Source organism: Halichoerus grypus, chromosome 1 (assembly GCF_964656455.1).
Source record: "Halichoerus grypus chromosome 1, mHalGry1.hap1.1, whole genome shotgun sequence".
NCBI classification, from domain to species: domain Eukaryota; kingdom Metazoa; phylum Chordata; class Mammalia; order Carnivora; family Phocidae; genus Halichoerus; species Halichoerus grypus.
The window spans coordinates 81,989,652-82,011,411 of NC_135712.1; the positions used below are offsets into that span (position 1 = coordinate 81,989,652).

A 21,760-nucleotide genomic window follows, 5' to 3' on the forward strand; every position below is an offset into this window, starting at 1 on the left:
GTACACACTGGGACAGCCATACCAGTTGTTAAATATTTATGTTCTTGAGTGTCTGACTTTACCTCCCTGGCCCGTTTCCGAGGACCCATGAGACCTCCTCAGGATTGCAGCCACTAACGTGGGTAACACGTGGCCCGCAGTCGGCCTCAGGGCTGCTTCAGCATTGTATCTGACAGCTGTGCTGACTGGTCAGTGCCTGCTCTGAACAGTTCTTAAATATTCTGAATCGTTACCACTGTGGACAAGGGCACACTCCACTTTTGGCCTGGGCAACTTATCTTTTCACTTTCCAAGTACCATAGTTCCCCAATCTTTCCCTGTGTATCTGTGGCAGATTTTTATAACCCTGCTGAAGCTGACCACATATGGCCTAGTCCCAAAGCAGTAACCAGTCATGACTTTTCCTTGTATTTTTTGCTAGCGTGAAGGGGACACACAGTGAATGAGACCACTTACTCAGGTCCACCTTCCCTCTCCCACACATTTCCTCACACTCTGCAGTTCTTTGGGTATACCTCTCTTCTGAGCTTCCCCTTCCAAAAGTCTTCTGCCCTAGCAATACTCGTCTTCTTCTCTGGCCCTTCCACCCTTCCTCCCAACTCTACATCATACACACACTAAATAGATATAAAATCTAATAATGGTAATGCCAGAGTCCAACTGGAATGCTGGAATCTCAAGGACATCTAAGAAACTGAGTGAGAAAAGCCAAGACCTTTTTTAGAAGGTAGGAAGAGTGCAAGGTAAGAGTACTTGCTAATGAGTGCTTCGCCCCTTCCCCCCCATCATATCCTATTTGTCCTTGTTCATCAACCTAATTTCTTTTAGACTATTATTAATTCACCCAACCTACAAATATTTCATGAGCATTGGTGAGATAAGAAGAAATGAGGGTTGATACCTGAGAGTGGAAAAGAAGGGATGTATCCAGTTCCCAGGCAGGAGTACCAGCCAAGAGGTTGACTGCAGGGCATTACCTGGAGAGGACAGAGCCGCAGGGGGTGTCCAAAGAACTTCGGCCAGATCAGAGAAGTCAAATTTATCATCAACCAAATCCGGGGACAAGTTTGAGGCTGGGTGTGGACAGCGGAAGCCTGCAAGTGGATGAATACTGGAACTAGCAAGATGGGAGATAAGGAACAAAGGCGTGAGGGTGAGCGGGCCAGAACATGTGTGTGAACAGGGTGGAGAAACCCAAAACTCCTCCGACAGGGAATGAGTTCCATACTGTGAGAAGGCTGGAGGTGGCCAGGCCCCAAGGAGAGATTCAGGGTTCATGTGCATAGAGGATATTGTTTTGTAACCATGGGCCTATTCTAATGCTTAGGGCATACTAACCAGCATCCTGTGTGACCCATGCACCAAATCCCCGACTCCTTGGAGCAGAATTCCCTGCCAGGCTCCACCCCTTTAGCTTATTTTGTGGTTCTCAGGGCATTGAGAGAGATGACTTGTGCTGTGTGATTAGAGGACTTGAGCTGGTGGATTTGGCAGGAGATAACCTGACATCTCCAATTGCAAACCCCACATCCCATGTAAAAGGAGGGGAATAGAATTGCCTTGGAAGTATGACTCTTTCCACGTCAAACCAAAGTTGCTGACCATCTCCGCCAAACTTCCATAATTGAACAAGCCACACTTTACGGGCAGATAGAAGGAGAGGCAGGTGTCAACTGAGACCAGATTAAGTTTTTTTCCTGGTCAACTAGCAACTATTACGTTATTATTACATGCCAGTTTCTAGCACTTATTATTCAGTATCTGTCATTTTCTTGTTTCTGGTCACTGCCCTGGATTAGAACCAGATTTTATTAATTTGTTAATAAATTTAAAATTATTAATTATTAAGCAATTAACATAAATAATTAAGTAATAATTAAAAATTATTGATTTATTGCTTTTGCTTTAAATATATAACAGCAGTTTGAGGTATAAAATTCAACAGTTGTTGCTTTAGAGAGGAAAAGTGGATGGGCAGGGGACAAAAGACTTATTTTTTCCAATATATATCCTTTTGTATATTTTGGGTTTTGTATCATGTATATGTATTACCTGCTAAAAATAAGTTAATAATCATATGATCTAATAATACCACTTCTGGGCATTTACCCAAAGAAGACAAAAACACTAATTTGAAAAGGTATATGCACCCCTATGTTTACTGCAGCATTATTTACAATAGCCAGATTATGGAAGCAGCCCAAGTGTCCATTGATAGATGAATAGATAAAGAAGATGTGGTGTATATATACAATGGAATCAGCCATAAAAAGGAATAACATGGATGGATCTAGAGGGTATACTGCTAAGAGAAATAAGTCAGAGAAAGACAAATACCATATGATTTCATTTATGTGTGGAATTTAAGAAAACAAAGAAAAAAAGAGACAAACCAAAAAACCGACTCTTAACTACAGAGAACAAACAGATGGTTACCTGAGGGGAGGTGGGTGAAGGGTTGGGAGAAATAGGTGATGGGGATCAAGAGTACACTTACCATCATGAGCACTGAGTAATATATTAGAACTGTTGAATCACTGGATTGTACACTTGAAACTAATATAACACTTTATGTTAACTACACTGGAATTAAAATAAAAAAAACAAAAATAAAGGAGTTAATTAATTTTTAAAAGCTGCAGCTTGACTTCTTTAGCATTTAATTTCCTATAAGAAAGATACAGCTTGATCTGCCATTCTTCTCACCGCAAATCTACCAAGAATTTGCTTTTGTTCATTTCTTTTGAGACAAACTATATTTTCCTTTCTCTAGGATGAGCTGAAATTACTTGGAAAGCAAGGAACCACATTACTGTCATGTATTCAAGAAACAGCAACCAAAAGTCCTACCAGCAAACTCAATCCCAATGAACTAGAGAATGTAGCTACCATGGAAAGGTGAGTGAGAGAAGGAGGAATATGTAGAACTTGATCTGAAACAGCCAAGAACAATTGGTACAGCTACTCCTGGGTCTTGGTGGAGTCAAGAAAGAATAGTATTTGAGAAAACAAAGGCAAAAAGATGGTATCTACCGACAGAGATGTTTTTATGAGAATGCTATTCCCTCCTTTTGTGCTATGCTCTCATCCCAGGATTTCAAGGGAGATGGTAGTACGTATTTATCTATATTTCCAAATAACAGTTTGGTTAGGTGCTGTGCTTTACACACCTGTCATCTCAGGTAGAAAACAAAAGGCACAAAGTTAAGGTTACCTGGGGGCACATTTCAAAGCACAGCAGCTGCATCCAAAGTGAAGTTTCTGCCTAGTGCTGAGGGTGTCCTGATAGAAAAATGGAAAATTTTTCCATTTCCAGCTGAACTGTGAGAAAGTCATAGGTGACAGAGACTTGCATAAAAAGGAGATTCCCCTAGTTCTTAACACTGACTGGAAACATAGGGGTTATCTACATAAGCCTACATGGACTCCTGTGGAAATGAACACTAACCACAATGTCACTCTCTCTTTCTTGACAGGTTATTACTTCAGTTGGATGAGACAGAAAAAGCCTTTAATCAGTTTTGGTCTGAGCATCACTTGAAGCTTAACCAATGCCTACAACTACAACACTTTGAGCACAATTTTTATGAGGTGTTACTTTCTTGTTGAATAGAGCTTTCTTTCATGGTTTGGTGACTTCTGGTTCTCTCTTCTCCCTTGAACTCTGGATATTGAGTGTCCCTCTTCTCCCTAATCCAGCCCCCTCCTTATATCCTTGCTTCCTCATTGATTATTCTCCTCTCCCTTTTTCAGTGGGGTAGCAGTATTCTAGAATCCCATTTTCCTGTTGGCATACATGATATTTCATGTCTGTTTTATCTTCCTTTTTGACTGATAATCTGTGAATGTAGCTATACTCTTTCATCTCTATGTGTCTCGGCACCATACTCCTCTCTCCACCCCTGCCCTGAGCTTAATCTAAACGCTTATGAGCTGTAAAAAGAAAATGTATATATAGATACACAAAAGTCCTGAATCCTTTTGGATTTTCAAGTTTTCTTAGAGTATACAAACCTATACCTCCAGAGAGGTGCTCAGGGCTTATTTCTGGATGTTCTAATGTGTCTTACAGGTTAAGCTTGCCCTGAACAATTTGCTGGCAGAGCAAGCAGAGTTTACAGACATTGGAGACAGTGTGATACGCGTGGAGCAACTTCTTAAGGAACATAAAAACCTGGAAGGAAAAGGCGAGGTTTGTTTTTTGCTGTTTTTATGGACTGGGGAGGAAGTTGCTGTGTACAGTGACAGATCATGTCCACTCATTATTGTTGGAAGTTGCTAAAGGACACAGGAATGCCCAAATCCTGCCTTTTCAGTCCCCACTGCCACCCCAGGTGGGGTGAGGGTTCCAGTTGACTTGCCTGCCCATACAAAAGCAGCGGGAGGAAAGGTCACAATGGACACATTATTGACCAGCAGGATGTGGGGGGTGGGAGTTGGTGGTAAGGAGGGGAAACGTGAAAAGGGGAAACCAGAAAAAAAAATACCAGCTGGTTTTATAACAAGCAGAATGGTGCAAAGGGGGAAATGGGTCCATATTAGTTCTGCTGCTACACAGAGTTGGCAAAGCTTTCTCCTTTCTCATGCCCCAAGAGTTGTCAATATCAAACTTGTAAAAGAATATGTGTTTCACAATTCTCATACCAGAATTAGACAGTTTCCCAGATCTGCACACAAGTCAGCAGGTAGTAGTGATTCTATTTTAAGTCCTTATCAACTTGGGTTATTACGAATTAAGAAAGCCGAGTCCTCTCTTTCTAGAGAAGTTCCTTTTTGCTATTCTCAAATTAGATTCTCTATATTTTTGTCTTTTGGGCACCGTGTCCTTGATGATTAGCACTTCCTCTCTGAGCTTATCTAAATGCATGTTTCCCACATGGTAATTTTATAGTATTAGAGATTTGCTTCTCAAAGTGTGATCCTCTGACCAGTGCATAGATGTCACCCGAGTGAGAACTTGTTAGAAATATGGAATCTCACGACCCCCCCAGAATTAGAATCTGAATTTTAATAAGATCCCCAGATGATTGACATGTACTTTATAGTTAGAGACATACCTTCCCCTCCCCAAAGGACAAGTAACAAATGTAAACCAGGTTCACTCTGACCCTAAGAGGTATCAGTTGTAGATTCTGAACTGGAGGTGCTTCTACATGTGTGTGAACACACGAACCCACCTGTGCACCCAGACTCTCACTCAAGAATCCCATCCTCCCCTATGAGCACTCCCTCTGTTACCAGTGATCATTTGACAACTAAACATTTTAGTACTGTAGGCATGAGTAAACAGAAACATTTATCAAACAATTAAAAAAATCGAATTTCATGTACCTGATGACTATGTGCCTCAGATTCTCTAAGACAGTCCCAATTTTACGTAATTTTAGTTTTTTTTCAAGAGAACTCCTTATTAAATGTAGATACTATGTATTTTCACTTGCATACATTCATATATTAGGAAAAAAAGCCTCATCAAGCCCAGTCCTTATATTTTGGGTTTGGAAAAATATGGCCATGGCATATATATGAATGAAAGTAGCTACTGACCTGCCAGGAAGGCATTCATTCATCACCAGGTATTCCTTGTCCTAGGTTCTGTGGATATGGTGGCAAACCAGTCAAGACCCTGCTCTCATAGAGTTTACATTCTACTGGAGAGAGAGATGGCTAAAAAGTAATCAAATAGATAGTAATATCAGATACATGTGGTATGAAGAAAACAGGATGTAAGAGAGAGTGACTTGGGGTGCTACTTCAGCTCAGGTAGTCAGGAAAGATCTCTCTGAGAAGGTGACCTTTGATCTGAGCCCTGGATAGCCATGCAATGATTTGGGGAATAGCATACAATGCAGAGAAGCCTCAAGTGTGAAACTTTTGAGGCAAGAATGAGGTTGGTGAGTTCAAGGAATGTTGCCTGAAACATAGTGAGTCAGGAAGGAACAAGGTGGGAGCAATGGTGGTGAGGACTGGATTTTATTTTCAGTGGAACCTACTGGGGGGTAGTCTGGGTTGGGTTTTAAATAGTATGGCTGAGGGGCGCCTGGGTGGCTCAGTCCATTAAGTGTCCAACTCTTGGTTTCAGCTCAGGTCATGATCTCAGGGTCATGCGATCCAGCCCCATGTTGGGCTCTGCACTCAGCGCAGAGTCTGCTTGAGATTCTCTCTTCCTCTCCCTCTGCCCCTCCCCACTCTTGCACATGTGTGCTCTCTCTCTTTCAAATAAATGAATACTTAAAAAAAAAAAAAATAGTATGGCTGATCTGCATCCACTTTCTCTCTTCTGCCCCTCTTCTTGGACTTGAGATCTTTGGAACATACTTTAAAGATTGCTGACCAGAGCTAGGGGAGAAACCTATGGTCATGGGACATAGGAATGCTTTGTGAACCCATGATTGATCTTTCACAGCCAAAGTACCAGAACCAGGTAGACTGACTCACAACAGATGACCTGCAGAGCCCAGGTATATTAGTTTTACCCATTCCGTGCCTTGTTTACCCTGTTTTTTTTTTTACTTATTTTCTAAAGGATGCAGTAGACCTATTTCTCTGCCTTTAGACGAACCAAACAAAACTATCCTATCATAACCAGGACCTTTTTAACATGTTTTCCCACAGATTTCTAAAAGGGAGTGTTTCTTCAGATGATTTTAAAGGCTTGGCTAATCTTTCCATTTGTCCTATAAAGTGTTAAAGGAATAAGGTGATGTCTGTCTAGAGTCCACCAAAACCTGCTTAGGTTTGTCCTTCACTCAGCACTCAGGGGTCAGCTTCCCTCCTGGCATAGCCACTCACTGATATCTGGGTTGTTGCCAACTTCCTTATTCTGTACAATGATATCATCCTCGTGGGTAACCTCTGAGCCAACTCACTAACCAGATGTCTGCTGCATCCTAATTGAGCCTGTTCTTTTATCTTTTTCTGGTTTGATGGTTTAGCAATTTTTTTTTTTTAAGAGAGGGAGAGAGAATCTCAAGCAGGCTCCACTCCCAGTGTGGAGCCCCACCCAGGGCTTGATCCCACAACCCCAAGATCATGATGACCTGAGCTAAAATCAAGAGTTGGATGCTCAACCCACTGAGCCACCCAGGCACCGCTGGCTTAACAATCTTTTGAAAGGTCATTTCTAATTCTGAGAGACAATGGTGGTTTCAACCCCCACTCTTATTTCTTTTAAGGTAGAATTTGCTGTAGGGTTTTGGCTATAAGGCATGCTGGGGCCCTTGGTGATGGGTCAGCAGAGAGCAGACAAGGACCGGGCAAGGGAACCAACCTGATCTTGACCTCTCCCCACAAGACCAAGGGCCCGGCAGTTATACTACATGTCCAGGAAGGCTTGGAACCCAGATCTTTAACCTCCTAGGGATGTAATCTAGCTGGAGGGGCATGACTTTTTTTTTTAATGGAAAATTTCAGACACATGCAAAAGTAGATCAACTAGTACAGTGAACTCCCATATGTATGCTCAGTTTCCACAACCCTTAACTTTCTGCCTTTCTTGTTTCATCTGGCCCCACTTCCCCACATGTACATTTCATTCCTATGCCATTATTTGTGGGTTCATTCTGGGTTCCCTGACATAGAGCGTCACCCTTTCTCATCATTTTCTTTCACAACAGACATTTTCATCTTTCATATGTCATAGCAGTAGATTCTGGGGAAAAATAAGCTGTTATTACACTAAGGATTTCTGAATTATGTGTTGCAGCTTGACTATCCAGCCTTCTAGAATTTTCAGTATCTGAAAGATGCCAGGCTGGCTTGTGATCAGAGCACCAGATTTCAGTCATTTCTTTCTCATTACTTCTCTTTGACTTTGGTGGTTTTGTCACCTGGTTTTCTTTAGCAGAAGCTATATAGATTAAGAAATAAGTTGCGATTTGGAGGTTTTACGGTAAAGTTCTTTGCAGGCGCCTGAAGGATGTGATAGTCATGGGCTCTTCAGCCATCATTTATAGCATATACGAGGAGCCCAAGGGGGCTGGAATGTGACAAGACACCGGTTTTGGAGCCAGACAGAACTGGATTCAAATCTCCGCTCTAACAACTACCAGCTGTGTGCCCTTAGTCAAGTCTCTTAGCCTTTCTGAACAACCCTCATCTGTAAAACTGATAATAACCATTGCCTATTCCTTGTGAAGATGAAATGAGGTAAAGGCTTCGTAAGGACTGGAGCATAGTAGGTGGTCAGAACCTGGAAGCTCTTATTAGTACCCATTCATTTCAGTTGAGTGACCTTCCCGCCATCCAGTGCGGCTCCTGAGTCACTGCTCACCCCTCCTCCAACATCTCAGTGTTTAAGAAGTTCTGAAGGGTGAGATGCTGCACGCCAAGCAAAGGGCAGGCTGTCATCACCATGAAGCGCTTGGAAAATATTCTGCGGGGGAAGTTCCCTGGGCCCAGAAAACTTGTCCTGTTCTTAGTAAATTCACAGCTGGGCTTAAAAAAAAAAAAAGTCAACAGACTTCCTTGCCAAGTTTTCATGCTTCTATATTTGGCTAGAATCAGACAGGTTTGATCAAATGAGGTCCCTAAGCTTAGGTGGAACGAATGCAGCCATTTTTCTCTGTGTTTGTTGGTCAGAACCAGATTCCGGAGCCAGACTTCCTGACTTTGAAGCCTGGCTCTTCCCTTTCCTACCTGGGTCACTTTGGGCCATTTTTGCCTCTACTTCTCCTTTGTTAAACGGGGCCTATGTCAAAGGGTTTGTTGCAAGGAGTAAAAAGAAACAGTTAATTTAAGCATGGCATATAGAAGGCTCTCTGAATATCAGCTGTTGTCACAGAGGTAACAGGGCAAATTCTGTGCTACGGAATGTTTCTTAGGTTCAACCTGCAGTGGCCGAGCAGTTCTGGTAAGAGTGTCTCATCCATTCTTCATTCATTTTGCAAGTATTTGTTGATCTCCTACTATGCCAAGTCCTGTTCTAGGTTATGTGGACACAGCAGTGAGGAAAACAGTTAAAAATCACCGCCTGAGGAATTAGCATTCTAGCCTTTTCTCAGGGATGGCAACCAGTGCATTATGCACTGGGTATTTATCCCTGAGTTCCTTTAAAATAGCCATTGCTTGACTTGTGTCACTTTATTCCTGTATCATTACTCAGTTTTGTTTTGCACAACAATCGTTTATTCTTAAGTACCTAATTTGTACCATGGACGTCTTAAGTTGCGTAAGAGCTGGTGCATGCTCACACGGGTCCGCAGCATAGTGCAGGCAATAGATCAGTGATCACAATACAGCGAAGTACCTGCTCTGATCAAGAAAGGGCACAGAGCGTTATGGGAGCACAGAGGAGGGGCATCAAAATAAAATGGTGGAGTTGAGAAAGTTTCCTGGAGAGGATGCACTCTGGAGGGTGATGTAGAAGTTAGCTCCAGAAGAGTGTAGGCGCATCAGGAGGTGGGGGATGGAGACGTGGGAGTGGGGGTGGCCAGGGAAAGATGGGGTTTTCTAGGCAGAGGGAGCAAGTAGAGAAGCCATGGAGGCCCCAAGCTGCCTGAATATTTGGAGAGCTATTAACAGGTCGTTAGTTGGGTTTATAGCAGAGGATGGGGGTGAGGAAAGGGGAGGCGGAATAGGCACAGATATGAGCCAGGTAACGAAAGGCCCTCTGTGCATTGCTCAGGAGTTTGAACTTTTCTCCTGAAGACCATGGGGGAGCTGGGGAAGGATTTGAGGCTGGGGAATGATGTAGACATGATGGGACGCTGTAAGGGAGGTGCTGCTTCGTCAGTAGTATGGAGCATGATTTGAAGGAGAGCCTGAAGGAAAGCAAAGAGACCAGCTGTCCTGGTCAGAAAACACGGAGGCCAGAATAGACAGTCCCAGGAGGTGGTGGAGGAGGGCCCAGAATTTGAAAGTTGTTAAGAAGGATGTGGGCTCTGCAGGGTTTGGTGAATGACTGGCCGAGGAGGGGAGGGGGGGCAGTGTTTTAGAGATTGTTGAAACCATAAACCCCTGTAAGTTAAGAGAGGGGCAGGATGTCATCACCTTGAGTCATCACAACTCCTTGTGTTACTGTAAAAAGTTAAACCAGGGCAAATGTGTCTCACTGGGATGTGCAGTTGTCAGCAAGGGTGCACATGGAAGTCATCTGTATTCACTCACAGGTCAATGTTGTTTCACACAATTCCAGCCAAGTATATCACTGTGTCTTCTAGTTCCCTGGTTAAGTCATTCTATTGATCAAATATTTATGAGATACTTCTAAGTGCTTTCATGGAGCTTGTGTATTGGTAGGAGTGGGTGGAGGAGGAAAGAATCATAAGTGAAAGTAAACAAAGAAGGTTAAGTTCAGTTAGAGGTAAGTGCTGTTAAAAAAAAATGAAACTGAAGGGAGAGAGAGGGCCTGGGCGGGTGGGTTGCTGGGAGTGACTTAGATAGCGTAGTCAGAGAAGGCCCTGTGAAGAGGTGAGCCAAGAATTTACCTGAATGACCCTAAGTGAAGCATCCCGGGGAAGGACCCTGAGGCAGGAGCTAGTTTGGTTGCCATCCTTGTTTAAACCATGCCTCCTACCTGGATTATTGCAATAGCCACCAGCTGGTCTCCTTGCTTTGCCTCTTCTCTGTCATTCTCAACATTACAGCAGGAGCAATTCTTTTAAAAATGTGAATGAGACCCCCTCCTCAGAGCCCTCCAGGGCTTCCTACACCACACTGAGTAGAAGCTGAAGTGCTTAGAATGGCGTTGGTGCCCTCCCCAACCCGGGCTCCCTCTTTCTCCTGATTACATCTCCTACTCCTTTCCTGCTTGCATCCTCTGTTCCAGCCACAGTGGCCTCCTCCTGCTACCTGAACATGGCAAACATGCCCCCACCTCTCAGCCAAGTACTGCATGGTTTGTCCCTCACTTTAGGCCTTGGCTTCTGTGTCAAGGGTTCCCAGGTCCACACTCAGATTTGAAGATTTGCTAGGGGGCCTCACTGGACTCAGCATGTAATTATACTCACATGGTTATGATTTATTACAGTGAAAAGACACCAAGCAAAATCAGCATGGGAAAATGCATGGGGCAAAGTCTGTTGGAAACCAGGTACAACTTCCAAGTTCCTCTCCCAGTGGAGTCCCATGAGATCCTGATCTCCCCCAGATTTTGCCCCCCCCCACAAAGGATTGTGATACCATTGTGAAATGTTATCTATCAGGGAAGCTCATTAGGGGCTCAGTGCCCAGTTTTTATTGGGGACTGGTCATGTAGGTAGCCTCTGCCTGCCATATACCAGAATTCCATACTCCCAGAAAGAAAGTAGGGATATAGTATAAAGCATGTTTTTTGCACAAACAGTTAAGGCATGGTGAGCCATTCTTATCAGGGGATGATAGGTACCCTCCTGACATTCCTAGATGGCACCCAAGGGCCAACCTTGCAAGCAGGCCTTGCAAGGACAACAGTCTTAGGCCTGTTATGTTAACATTTCTGCACTGCTTGGATGGCTTTCTTTCTTTCTTTCTTTCTTCTTTTCATTCTTTCTTTCTTTCATAAATATTCAATTTATTGAAGTAACAATAAAGTCTAGTTTTTCCTTAAGCTTTCAAGTTCAACTACAAATCTTTTTGTTCCTTTTTTCCCCTTTTTAAAAAAAAATTTAAATTCAATTAATTAACATAATGTATTACTTGTTTTAGGGGTACAGGTCTGTGATTCATCAGTCTTATATAATACCCAGTGCTCATTACAACACATACCTTCCCCAGTGGACATTGTGGATGGCACTTTCTCAGCAAACCCTTCTCTCACCCATCTTACTTAAAATAGAACCTCCTCCACCAGCATTCCCTACCCTCCTTTCCGTTTGACCTTTCTCCATAGCATGCATCACTAAGATATTATATAATCTACACACCTAATTGTTTATTGCCTGTGTCTCCTATTAACATGTAAGCTTCATGAGGGCAGGGATTTTTGCTTCCTTGATTACCACCAAACCCCTAGCACCTAGGACAGTGTTTGGCACATGGGAGGTCCTCACTAGTATGTGATGAATGAATTAAAAATAGATAAACATGGGGGCACCTGGGTGGCTCAGTTGGTTAATGTCCGACTCTTGATTTCGGCTAAGGTCATGATCTCAGGGTCATGAGATTGAGCCCCACATCAGGCTCCACGCTGGGCATGGAGTCTGCTTAGGATTCTCTCTCCCTCTCTTAAAAACAAAACAAAACAAAACAAATAAACACGGCACATGCGGTCAGAACAAAGCAAGCCATGCAGAGAGAGGTAGGCGTGGTTGCTGGGCAGATGAAATCAGAGCTAACTGGGATCCTGGATCTTGTGAGTTGCAGGAAGGGGTTTAGATAAACATATTTCTTAAGTCTCATGATCCCCCACAGAGTTGTCCAAACCAGATCTTTACTAGTTTCCCAAATTCAGCTGACTCTTCTCTCTCCTCAGGGCCCCATGTCTGATCCTTTTACTTTTCCATTTAGTTGACAGGGAAATTCAGAGTCTCCAGTTCTGGTCAGTATAACACTTCATGCTCTTCTGACAAAAACTTCCAACAGTTGTAAGAGTTGAATTACTGGTATTATTTATTTAGTAATCTGAGTTCTCCATTAGATTGAAAATCATAGCTTGTTAACTATATCCTCAGTGCCTAGTCCATAACTCAACAGACATTTGAATGAGTGGTTTGCTCTTCTTCAGAGTGCAGGTGACCCTGGACTAGGCTAGACTTCCTGGAGACCTTGAACTGTGAAAGAGCTTTCCCAGGTTCTGTAGCCGCGACTCTCAGCCTAAGACCTGACATCTCCCTAGGCTCCCTCCAGGTTTGGAGCACATGGTAGGCAAATATCAGCCTCACCATGACCTGGCTTCTGATGCTTGGCTGTGGATGTTCACTTCACAGGAGCCCTTGGAAAAGGCCCAGCTGCTTGCAATAATTGGGGACCAGCTCATCCAAAGCCACCATTATGCAGTCGACTCCATCAGACCCAGATGTGTAGAGCTCAGGCACCTCTGTGATGACTTCATCAATGAAAGCAAGAAAAAGCATGACATTTTAGAGAAGTCCTTGGAGTTGCATAGACAGCTGGACAAGGTGAGCACAGCAAAGCCACGACCATGATGTTTGCTAAATTTTCTGAACAGGAGTTTTAATCGTACTCATCCTCCCTGCCCTACAGAATTGCTGAGAGGATAATTACTTCATGTAAAATAGTGCTCGAGAGGCATTAAAAACTGTACAGATTCTAGGTCAGAGAAGTATTGGAAGTCAAAAGTGCCCTCACCATCCCACCATATCCCATTAGAATGAACAAATGTTCATTTGCCTCTATGTGGACCTAGACTTAGAGTGTGTTTTGGCCTGGCCCCATGATTCCCTTTCAGGCAGAGAACGAAGCACTATATTAACAAAGTGCTTCTCTTTATATATAGGCATTAATCCTTTTGGAGAAGCTTAAGTAATAATGACCATTATACACTCCTACCATTTATTGAGCACCTACTATGTTCCTGCCAGAAACATAATTATGTCATCTCTTCAATCCTCAATAAAACCTACGAGGAAGGTATTAATGACATTATTTTATAGAGGCAGAAACTGATATTCAGTGTGGTTAAATCAGTGGTTCACAACATTTTTTTTTAAAGATTTATTTATTTATTTGACAGGGACACAGCGAGAGAGGGAACACAAGCAGGGGGAGTGGGAGAGGGAGAACCAGGCTTCCCGCTGAGCAGGGAGCCTGATGTGGGGCTTGATCCCAGGACCCTGGGATCATGACCTGAGCCGAAGGCAGACACTAACGACTGAGCCACCCAGGCGCCCCTGGTTCACAATATTTAATACATGAGAACCAGTTTGCTAGAATTGCAGACTCTCTAATGTGCCATTCCGGGGACTGAGATTCAGTAAAGTCTAGGATGATGCCCGGGAATCAGTATTTTCACCAAGTTTCCAGGTGACTCTGTGCAGGTGGTACAGGGACGACACTGAGCAGCTGTGGGATAAGTGATTGCCCACGACCACCCCCGGGGTAAAAATAGGAGATTGCAGATTTGAAGTCAGGACTGCCATATTCCAAACCCCAGGCTCCCTAGACTAGACAGCAACACTGTGTGCAGAGGGCTCACAGGGAAGGGGCACAGCCCCTGCTGCCCTTCAGTGGTGATCTCTGGGGCAGGTGTCTGGGGCAGTGACTTCTGGAGCTTTCCCTGTCAGCTGTTTGCAGGCAGCATGTGACTCATGGCCATGAGTCAGCATACTCCATTCCCAAAGCTGTTTCTCTGTGAAGGCTAGGGGCACACACCCAGGCTGTTTATGTCATCCCAATGCCAAAGGGATTGTAATGTCAATGAAATACAACTGTTCCAGAAGCAAGTGGCTCAGAAGGGCCTGGTCCACAGCCTGCTCTGTGTGCTGAACTCTGCAGGATCAGCTGTGGTTTTCCTCACTCCATTTCTGCTCCAGAGATAATAGCCTAATGCTGATGTGTGGAGTGTGTGTGTCTGGAGAGTAAGTATCCGCTGTGACTCTGTGGAAGAACCCAAACTTAATGTTCTCTATAGATTTAGGCATGATGTTTCAAGAGAAATTATATCAAAGCATGTATATATCATGCATATAGACTATATATCTAAAATTATAGAGTATATATTAAAGCATGATTTACATTATTTTGAAAATCCAAAAATGTAGGAAGGAGAGGAAAAGAGGTACTGTGGACACCTACACGTCCCATTCCCTTCCTCATCCCTACACAGAGATAATCATTAATTTTTAAATATATTATGTTTTGTTATTCTAAAAGTAGTACACATTCAATGTAAGTAATTTAAAGGAAAAAATAAAGACAAATAGAAGTTGCCCATAATTTTCCCACTTAGAGCTAACTACTTTGGAGTGCTCCCTTTTGCTCTTTTCCCCCGTATGGTTATTTTATGTAGCTCTTCAGGTCACACGGTAAATGGAAATGCAGACATACTTGCACTGGCGCTTCTTTCCACATAAATATTCAGGCAGCACAAGCGCCCCTGTCTTTCTGTTTAAGTCTTTTAAAAATTGAATTGTTAGAGTTCAACACCTATCTGATTCCATCCCGGCATTCTGGAAAGTTTGAATATTGCTATCCTGAGTTACAAAGCTTTGCATTCTTGGATGCTTCTCTAGGACAGACAAATGCCAGTAAATGCAAATGTGGACAGAGGAAAGTAGTGTTTTTGTTAAGAGGGACACTCTAATGCCCCATTTGTCACCCTATGCTCTTATTATCAATTAGGATACAAGATGAGTAGCCTAGAAGGCAAACTGAAAAGTCATTGGTTACATCCCTCAATGGTTAGACCAAATTTAGGAATACCTAACTCTTTTGGAGATGTAGCAATTACTGTCAGTGGAAAAGAGAAGAATGTTTATACAAGTCTTCTTACTGACTGGATGACTTTCCTGAGAAATGGACAGACATAAAATTAGTTTGGGTTTGTCCACCGTAGAGTTGTGTTAGCAGTGGTTAGACTTACGAACTTTATGCTGTCCCACAACAATTTTCCGTTGTCTCAGGATCCTTCTAGACCACAGATAAGCTCAGGCGTCCTGAGGGTTGTGGTGGCTGAGTTGTGGTCAGGCTAACTGTGTAGGGCGCTGTGTTTCTTTTGAAAGGTCAGCCAGTGGTGTGAAGCAGGAATCTACCTTTTGGCTTCCCAAGCTGTAGACAAATGCCAGTCACGAGAGGGGGTTGACGTTGCCTTGAACGACATTGAGGCATTCCTGAGTACGGCGAAGGAGTATCAGTTGCCCAGCCACATGGAGTTTTACAGCCAGTTCGAGTTGATACTCACCATTGACGTCAAGGTAATGTTTCTGGGTTATTTTAATCTTGTGGTTGGAAAGGAAGCACTGGGTGGCCTTTTGCCTATTGCTTAAGAAAGTCCAGGTAGGATGTACTGAGCAGGCTCACCAGTTCCTGAGTCTCAGGTGGCATCCTAGCCTCTGTGCTTCCTGGCAATCTGACCCTTCATGGTCTGACCCAAATATCACCTTCAGTCATTCGTTTCTCTCCAGATGCTCATGAGCATCTCTGATGTATCATGCACTGTGCTGAGGACACAGCAATGAGAAGAAATAGACACGGTTCCATCCCTGATGGAATTTAGTGGGAGAGGCTGACATTAATAAATGTCAAACACAAAACATAAGAATGTGTTACAAGCTGAGATAAGTACTGGGAAGGAGAGATTTAGGATCATGTGATAGAAGAACTTGACCTTGATTGGGGATCACTTGAGCCAAGTCCTGGAGAATGAGTAGAGATAATGGGGGAGCCTTTCCACACCAGAAGTAATAGCATGTGCAGAGGACACAGGGCTGGAGGGAAGCTGGTACAAGTGCAGAACCCAAAGGCCAGGGTGGCTGGAGTACAGAGAGCAAACGAAGGGTGTTTGGGGTGAGATAAGAGAGGGGCAGATGAGGCAGAACTTTAAGGGCCACATTAAGGAGTTTGGTTTTTATTCTAAGAGCACTGGGAAGTCACTGAAGGATTTAAGCAGGGGAATAACTTGATTGGATTTGCATTTTGAGAGGAGCACTGTTCTATGAAGTCAGCAGAATTATGGATAGCCCATCTTCCTCCGAGATTCACATCACCTTGTATGTATCTCTCCCGTAGGACCTTCTTTACTTCTTTTGAGTCACAGAATCTGATTCACATACTTTCAGGGTTCTTGCATACTCAGAGTGATTGAAGGGAGTTTGAGGTAGGCACTTTTTACCAAGATACGGGCAGGATTTAGGGAACCCAGTAGGGATGGTGAAGGTCCCTGGGGCTTCTAGCAAGAAACAGGAAGCAGTTACCACCCATAAGTGTAAAGGGCAAAGGAGAACCCAGGAAGCACTGTAGCTGTGACCGTGAGAGGCGCTAGTAAGGGCTGTGGTCTTGGCCAGAGGGATGCAACCACCGATGGGGGAATATATATCCCTACTCTCCTTGCTCTCTCTTTTGGATTTCCTAGTAGTGCTTCCTATTGGCCAAGGCAATTAAAAGCCCATGGGCAAGTGAGCCTATTCAACAGAGTCTGTAGAGGTCAGCTTCCTGGGACACAGAGCTGGGAAAAGAAGATGTAGTAGGGTGACAAATAGGGCATATCCAGCATATAGAACTTTTCTAATTAATTTTATGGGATACCCTAAAGTCCATCCATGGATTCAGGCTAAGAGCCTTTGCTGTAATATGTTACATACTATACTGTATTCTACTTATTTACTCTAATTTTTTTTTTTAAAGATTTTATTTATTTATTTGACACAGAGAGAGACACACAGCAAGAGAGAGGGAACACAAGCAGGGGGAGTGGGAGAGGAAGAAGCAGGCTTCCCATGGAGCAGGGAGCCCAATGCGGGGCTCCATCCCAGGACCCTGGGATCATGACCTGAGCCGAAGGCGGACACTTAACGACTGAGCCACCCAGGCGCCCCTGAAGGCAGACGCTTAACCGACTGAGCCACCCAGGCACCCCTACTTATTTACTTTAAATGTCTTGCTTATTACACTGGGAGCTCCTGAAGGGCAGGAGCCTCATTTATCTCTGTGTTCCTGTGCCTAGCTTTTGCCTGAGGTCCAGTCCGTATTTGTTGAGCAAGTGGGCAGGCAGGTGGCAGAGTGGGCCAAGTACAGTGGAGGCAGCTCAATGTGGAGTTGTACCTTAATGATGTTCTTTCCCTGAAACCTTTTGGTGGTAAGGTGTGATCTTGGTAAGGGGTGGGGGATGGGTAGGCAGACACCTTCCCCCAACACAAGGACTTCCTTGCAGAGGGAACAAAGGGACAGCCCTCTGGTGGAGGTTCTACACTGCAGACCCAGTGTTGGTAGCTCCAGGTCAGATTCCTAAGGCAGGATAGTCTCACCCAGCTCCAACTCCATTAGCTGCTCAAATGAGTGTATTAGGTCAAACAGGGAGATTTGTGGCTACAGCTGCTGTTCTGGCCACAACTTCAGCAAACTTCCTGGCCACACCACCTACCAGGAAATGAATAAAACTTAATAAACCATCTCTTGAAAATAGGCAGAAACATGGAGGAAGGAGAGGATTATAAGAGAAATATTTTTTTAAATCCTACATGTCAAATGGATCAAAATAGCCCCCAAACCCATCTTTTCTTCTTTTGGTTTGGAGTAAAATTTTAGGTTATAAGACTTAAATATCCTGTTGTGTCAGAGAAAGTTTTGTCCACTGAGAAGTAATGACTTTGTTGTCAAAACTGGTACTCTATACATGTAGAAATATTCCTAGGTATATGTGTGTGTAGATACGGTACAGACACATGTATCTTTTCATTTCAACAACTGAGATAGCCTAGAAGCGGACACCCCCCAGTGTCAATGAGCACATCTAGCACTGAGATCTTGGTTTCTAATACCATTCTTCAATAAAAGACTCCTGAGCTCCTTGGAGAAATGGCTGATTCTAGGGCTAGGGCAGGGAATATACAAGATGATCCCAGAGTATCTTGTAGTGCCAGAAAGAACTACTAAAAACAAAACAACAAACCATAGTGATGGGACATAGGCAGCAACCGAAAAGAACCCCCATGGCCAATGCTAGAACAATTTGAGCAATAAAGTTAATAAAGTAGTTTTGGATTACAACCCAAAGTATAAAATACATATCCATGAATCCATTCTCTTATAAATAAATGATGGAATAAATAAATAAATAAATGGGGCAGAAGAAACTAATCTCCCGTGCAGAAGCATTCTAAATTATTTATGTAGTTACTTTGCCCTCAAGGAGGTAGAGCATAATTTCCCAACCCTTAAATGTGGTCTGTACATAGTGACTTCCTTTCAAAGAATACAGTATGGGGAAGGAGAAACAAAAAGTGACTTTATGGTGAAGTTACTTTACACACACGACCTCAGCTAGGTGACATAGGTCAACATCAACAGTGTTGTCATGCAGAAATGATGTACTTTGATATGATGTGATGAACATGACACTTTATTTCCATGATCTTACCCCCACAACCCATAGCTCTGGGCTAATTATGAGAAAAACATCAGATAAATCCCAACCAAGGGACATGCTACAAAATATCTGACCAATACTCCTCAAGATAGTCAAGGTCATCAAAAACCTGGAAAAGCTGAGAAACTGTCACAGCCAAGAGGAATCTAAGAAGTCATGACAACTACATGTAATGTGTCCTGGATGGGACCCTGGGGGGAAAAGTGCATTAGGTAAAATTAGTTTTAACTAATTCTAAGTTTTAACTAATTTAACTAAGTCTAACTAACGTATGGACTTTATTTAATAATAATAATAATTTATTTTAATAATAAAAATAGCAATCAATATTATTTTATTAATTGTAAGAAATATACCATACTAATGAAAACTGTTAAGATAGGGGAAACTGGGTGGTCTATATGGGAACTCTGTGTACTATTTTGTACTTTTTTCTGTAATTCTAAAACTATTTGAAGAAGTAAAATTTATTTCTAAAACACTGGTACTCTATGTCTAAACAATTGAATCTGTTACATTTAAGACATAGTGATTATCAAAACTACATCTACAATTAAACTGTTGTTTTTGTAGCAGGCACCCTGTCTGTCTGAGGCTCTTCAAGTGCTTTTCTGCAATACACTGCTACTCCATCACCCTCTTGGTGCTGCTGTTTTGATTTTTTCCCTTGTTCACTTTCACCACCAGTCTAGAAAATGAAGCAATCAAAGTAACAAATAGCAACATTCAATTCTTTAAATATTCACTGGGAACCCAGTTTGTGCTTTGTTCTGGGACTACAATAATGAAAGTCACAATCCCTATAATGAAGGGGGTGGCAGTTTAGTGGAAGACAAACATGTCCCCAGTAAGTGCCTGTTGGTCCAAGAGCATGGAATGGAAGAGACAGTGGGGCACGTAGGGGAGGTAAAGGTCAGCTCAGCCTGGGAGGTCAGGGTGTTCATAGGAGAAGATGCCTAAATTTGGTCTGGAAGATTGGGTAGGAGTTTTCAAGGGAGACAAAGCAGAGGGAGGGAACCTTAGCAGAAGGAAGAGGTGGTGCAAAGGCAGAGAGACTGGAAACAAGAACATTCCTGGAACTGCCATAGCTGGAGGCTGGTGGTAGGGGTGGGAACTAGTGGAAGTTAGACTGGACAGAAATCAGGGTAGTTAATGAAGGGTCCAGTGTTTCATGAGGAGTCTGGACTGTATCCCAGCAGGGCATTTAAACAAGGAAGTTATCTGATTAGATTTAGCTCCAGGAAAGCTAATTCTGATTGTGGTATGAAGAATGGATTTGCAAGTAAAAAGACTTTCCCCTCTTCTGAGCTGAGGGATTTAGGGTTTCTTCTGACCACCTCACCATTTCCAGGGTTCACCCTGGGATCTTAAGGGAGAGATGCAAAAGGGCAAAGGTGATTCAAGTCCTGTCCTGTCCAAGTGGTGAGCCGGGGGCTCCAGCATGTGGCACTGACCTCACATCAGGGCTGTATACCATACACCACTGATTTGACAGTCATTCTTTCGGTCAGATTTCTTGATATTTGTGCAGCACTTAACACCTGTGACTCAGTTTCCTAGCTTATCACTGGGCTGGCCACCAGGTCTAATCACCATCACCCCAGAAACACAAACTGACATTGCCTAATCCTGACATAAGGGGATTTGGTTTCTTTTGGGATCTGAACTCAGCTGTTTTGTCAGAACCTCTAGTCAGCTGTACAACTGAGCTTCCTGAGGCCAGAAGCACATTCTCTGAAGAGACATTTTATTTTTATTTATTTTTATTTTTTTTAAAGATTTTATTTATTTATTTGACACAGAGAGAGACAGCGAGAGAGGGACACAAGCAGGGGGAGTGGGAGAGGGAGAAGCAGGCTTCCAGCTGAGCCGGGAGCCCGATGTGGAACTCGATCCGGGATCATGACCTGAGCCGAAGGCAGACACTTAACCGACTGAGCCACCCAAGTGCCCCTGAAGAGACCTTTTAAATACAATCCCCGCCTTAGTCTAGATTAGGGGTCTGCAAACTATAGCCTGTGCGCCAAAACTGCTTGCCACCTACTTTTATAAAGTTTTATCAGAACACAGCCACACTCATTCATTTACGGAGTATATGTTATCTCTGAGTGCTTTTATGCTACAACATCAGAGGTCAGTAGTCGTAACAGAGACCAGATGGTCTGCAAAACCTGAAATACTTACTCTTTGGTCCTTTACTGAAAAATTTTGCTGACCCCTAGTCCAGACCAACACTGTGCAATAGAAATATAATGCCAGCCGTATATGTGACTTAAGATTTTCTATCAGCCACATTTAAAAAAGTGAAGAGAAACACGTGAAATCAATTTTAATAATGTCTTATTTAACCTATGTCCAAAATGCTGTTTCAATATATAATCAATATCAAGTTTTGTTTTTTTTTTTTAAAGATTTTATTTATTTATTTGACAGAGAGAGACACAGCGAGAGAGGGAACACAAGCAGGGGGAGTGGGAGAGGGAGAAGCAGGCCTCCCGCCGAGCAGGGAGCCCAATGTGGGGCTCGATCCCAGGACCCTGGGATCATGACCTGAGCCGAAGGCAGACGCTTAACGACTGAGCCACCCAGGCGCCCCAATATCAAAAGTTATTAATGAGATATTCTTTTTTCATTCTAAGTCCTCAAAACCCAGTGTGTGTTTTACACTCATGGCACAGCTCAGTTCAGACCAGCTGCATTTTCGGTGCTCAGTAGCCTCATGTGGCTAGTGGTTGCTGTATCGGACCGTCCAGGTCTGTACTCAGACCCCACGAGGACTGAGACCAGCACTAGATGTTG

The 21,760-nt window shown here is 43.3% G+C and overlaps 1 protein-coding gene across 4 annotated transcripts in view; it reads left to right on the forward strand.

Annotated features, from left to right (window-relative positions):
* Positions 1-21,760, forward strand: part of MCF2L2 (MCF.2 cell line derived transforming sequence-like 2) — a 238,693-nt gene that overhangs the window by 97,674 nt on the left and 119,259 nt on the right. For all 4 annotated transcript variants that reach the window (XM_078068515.1, XM_078068511.1, XM_078068517.1 and 1 more), the window contains 5 exons: positions 2,774-2,898; positions 3,477-3,591; positions 4,073-4,192; positions 12,846-13,037; positions 15,600-15,791. In XM_078068515.1, the coding sequence (XP_077924641.1) occupies positions 2,774-2,898; positions 3,477-3,591; positions 4,073-4,192; positions 12,846-13,037; positions 15,600-15,791 (744 nt within the window). The remainder of the gene's footprint in view (positions 1-2,773; positions 2,899-3,476; positions 3,592-4,072; positions 4,193-12,845; positions 13,038-15,599; positions 15,792-21,760) is intronic.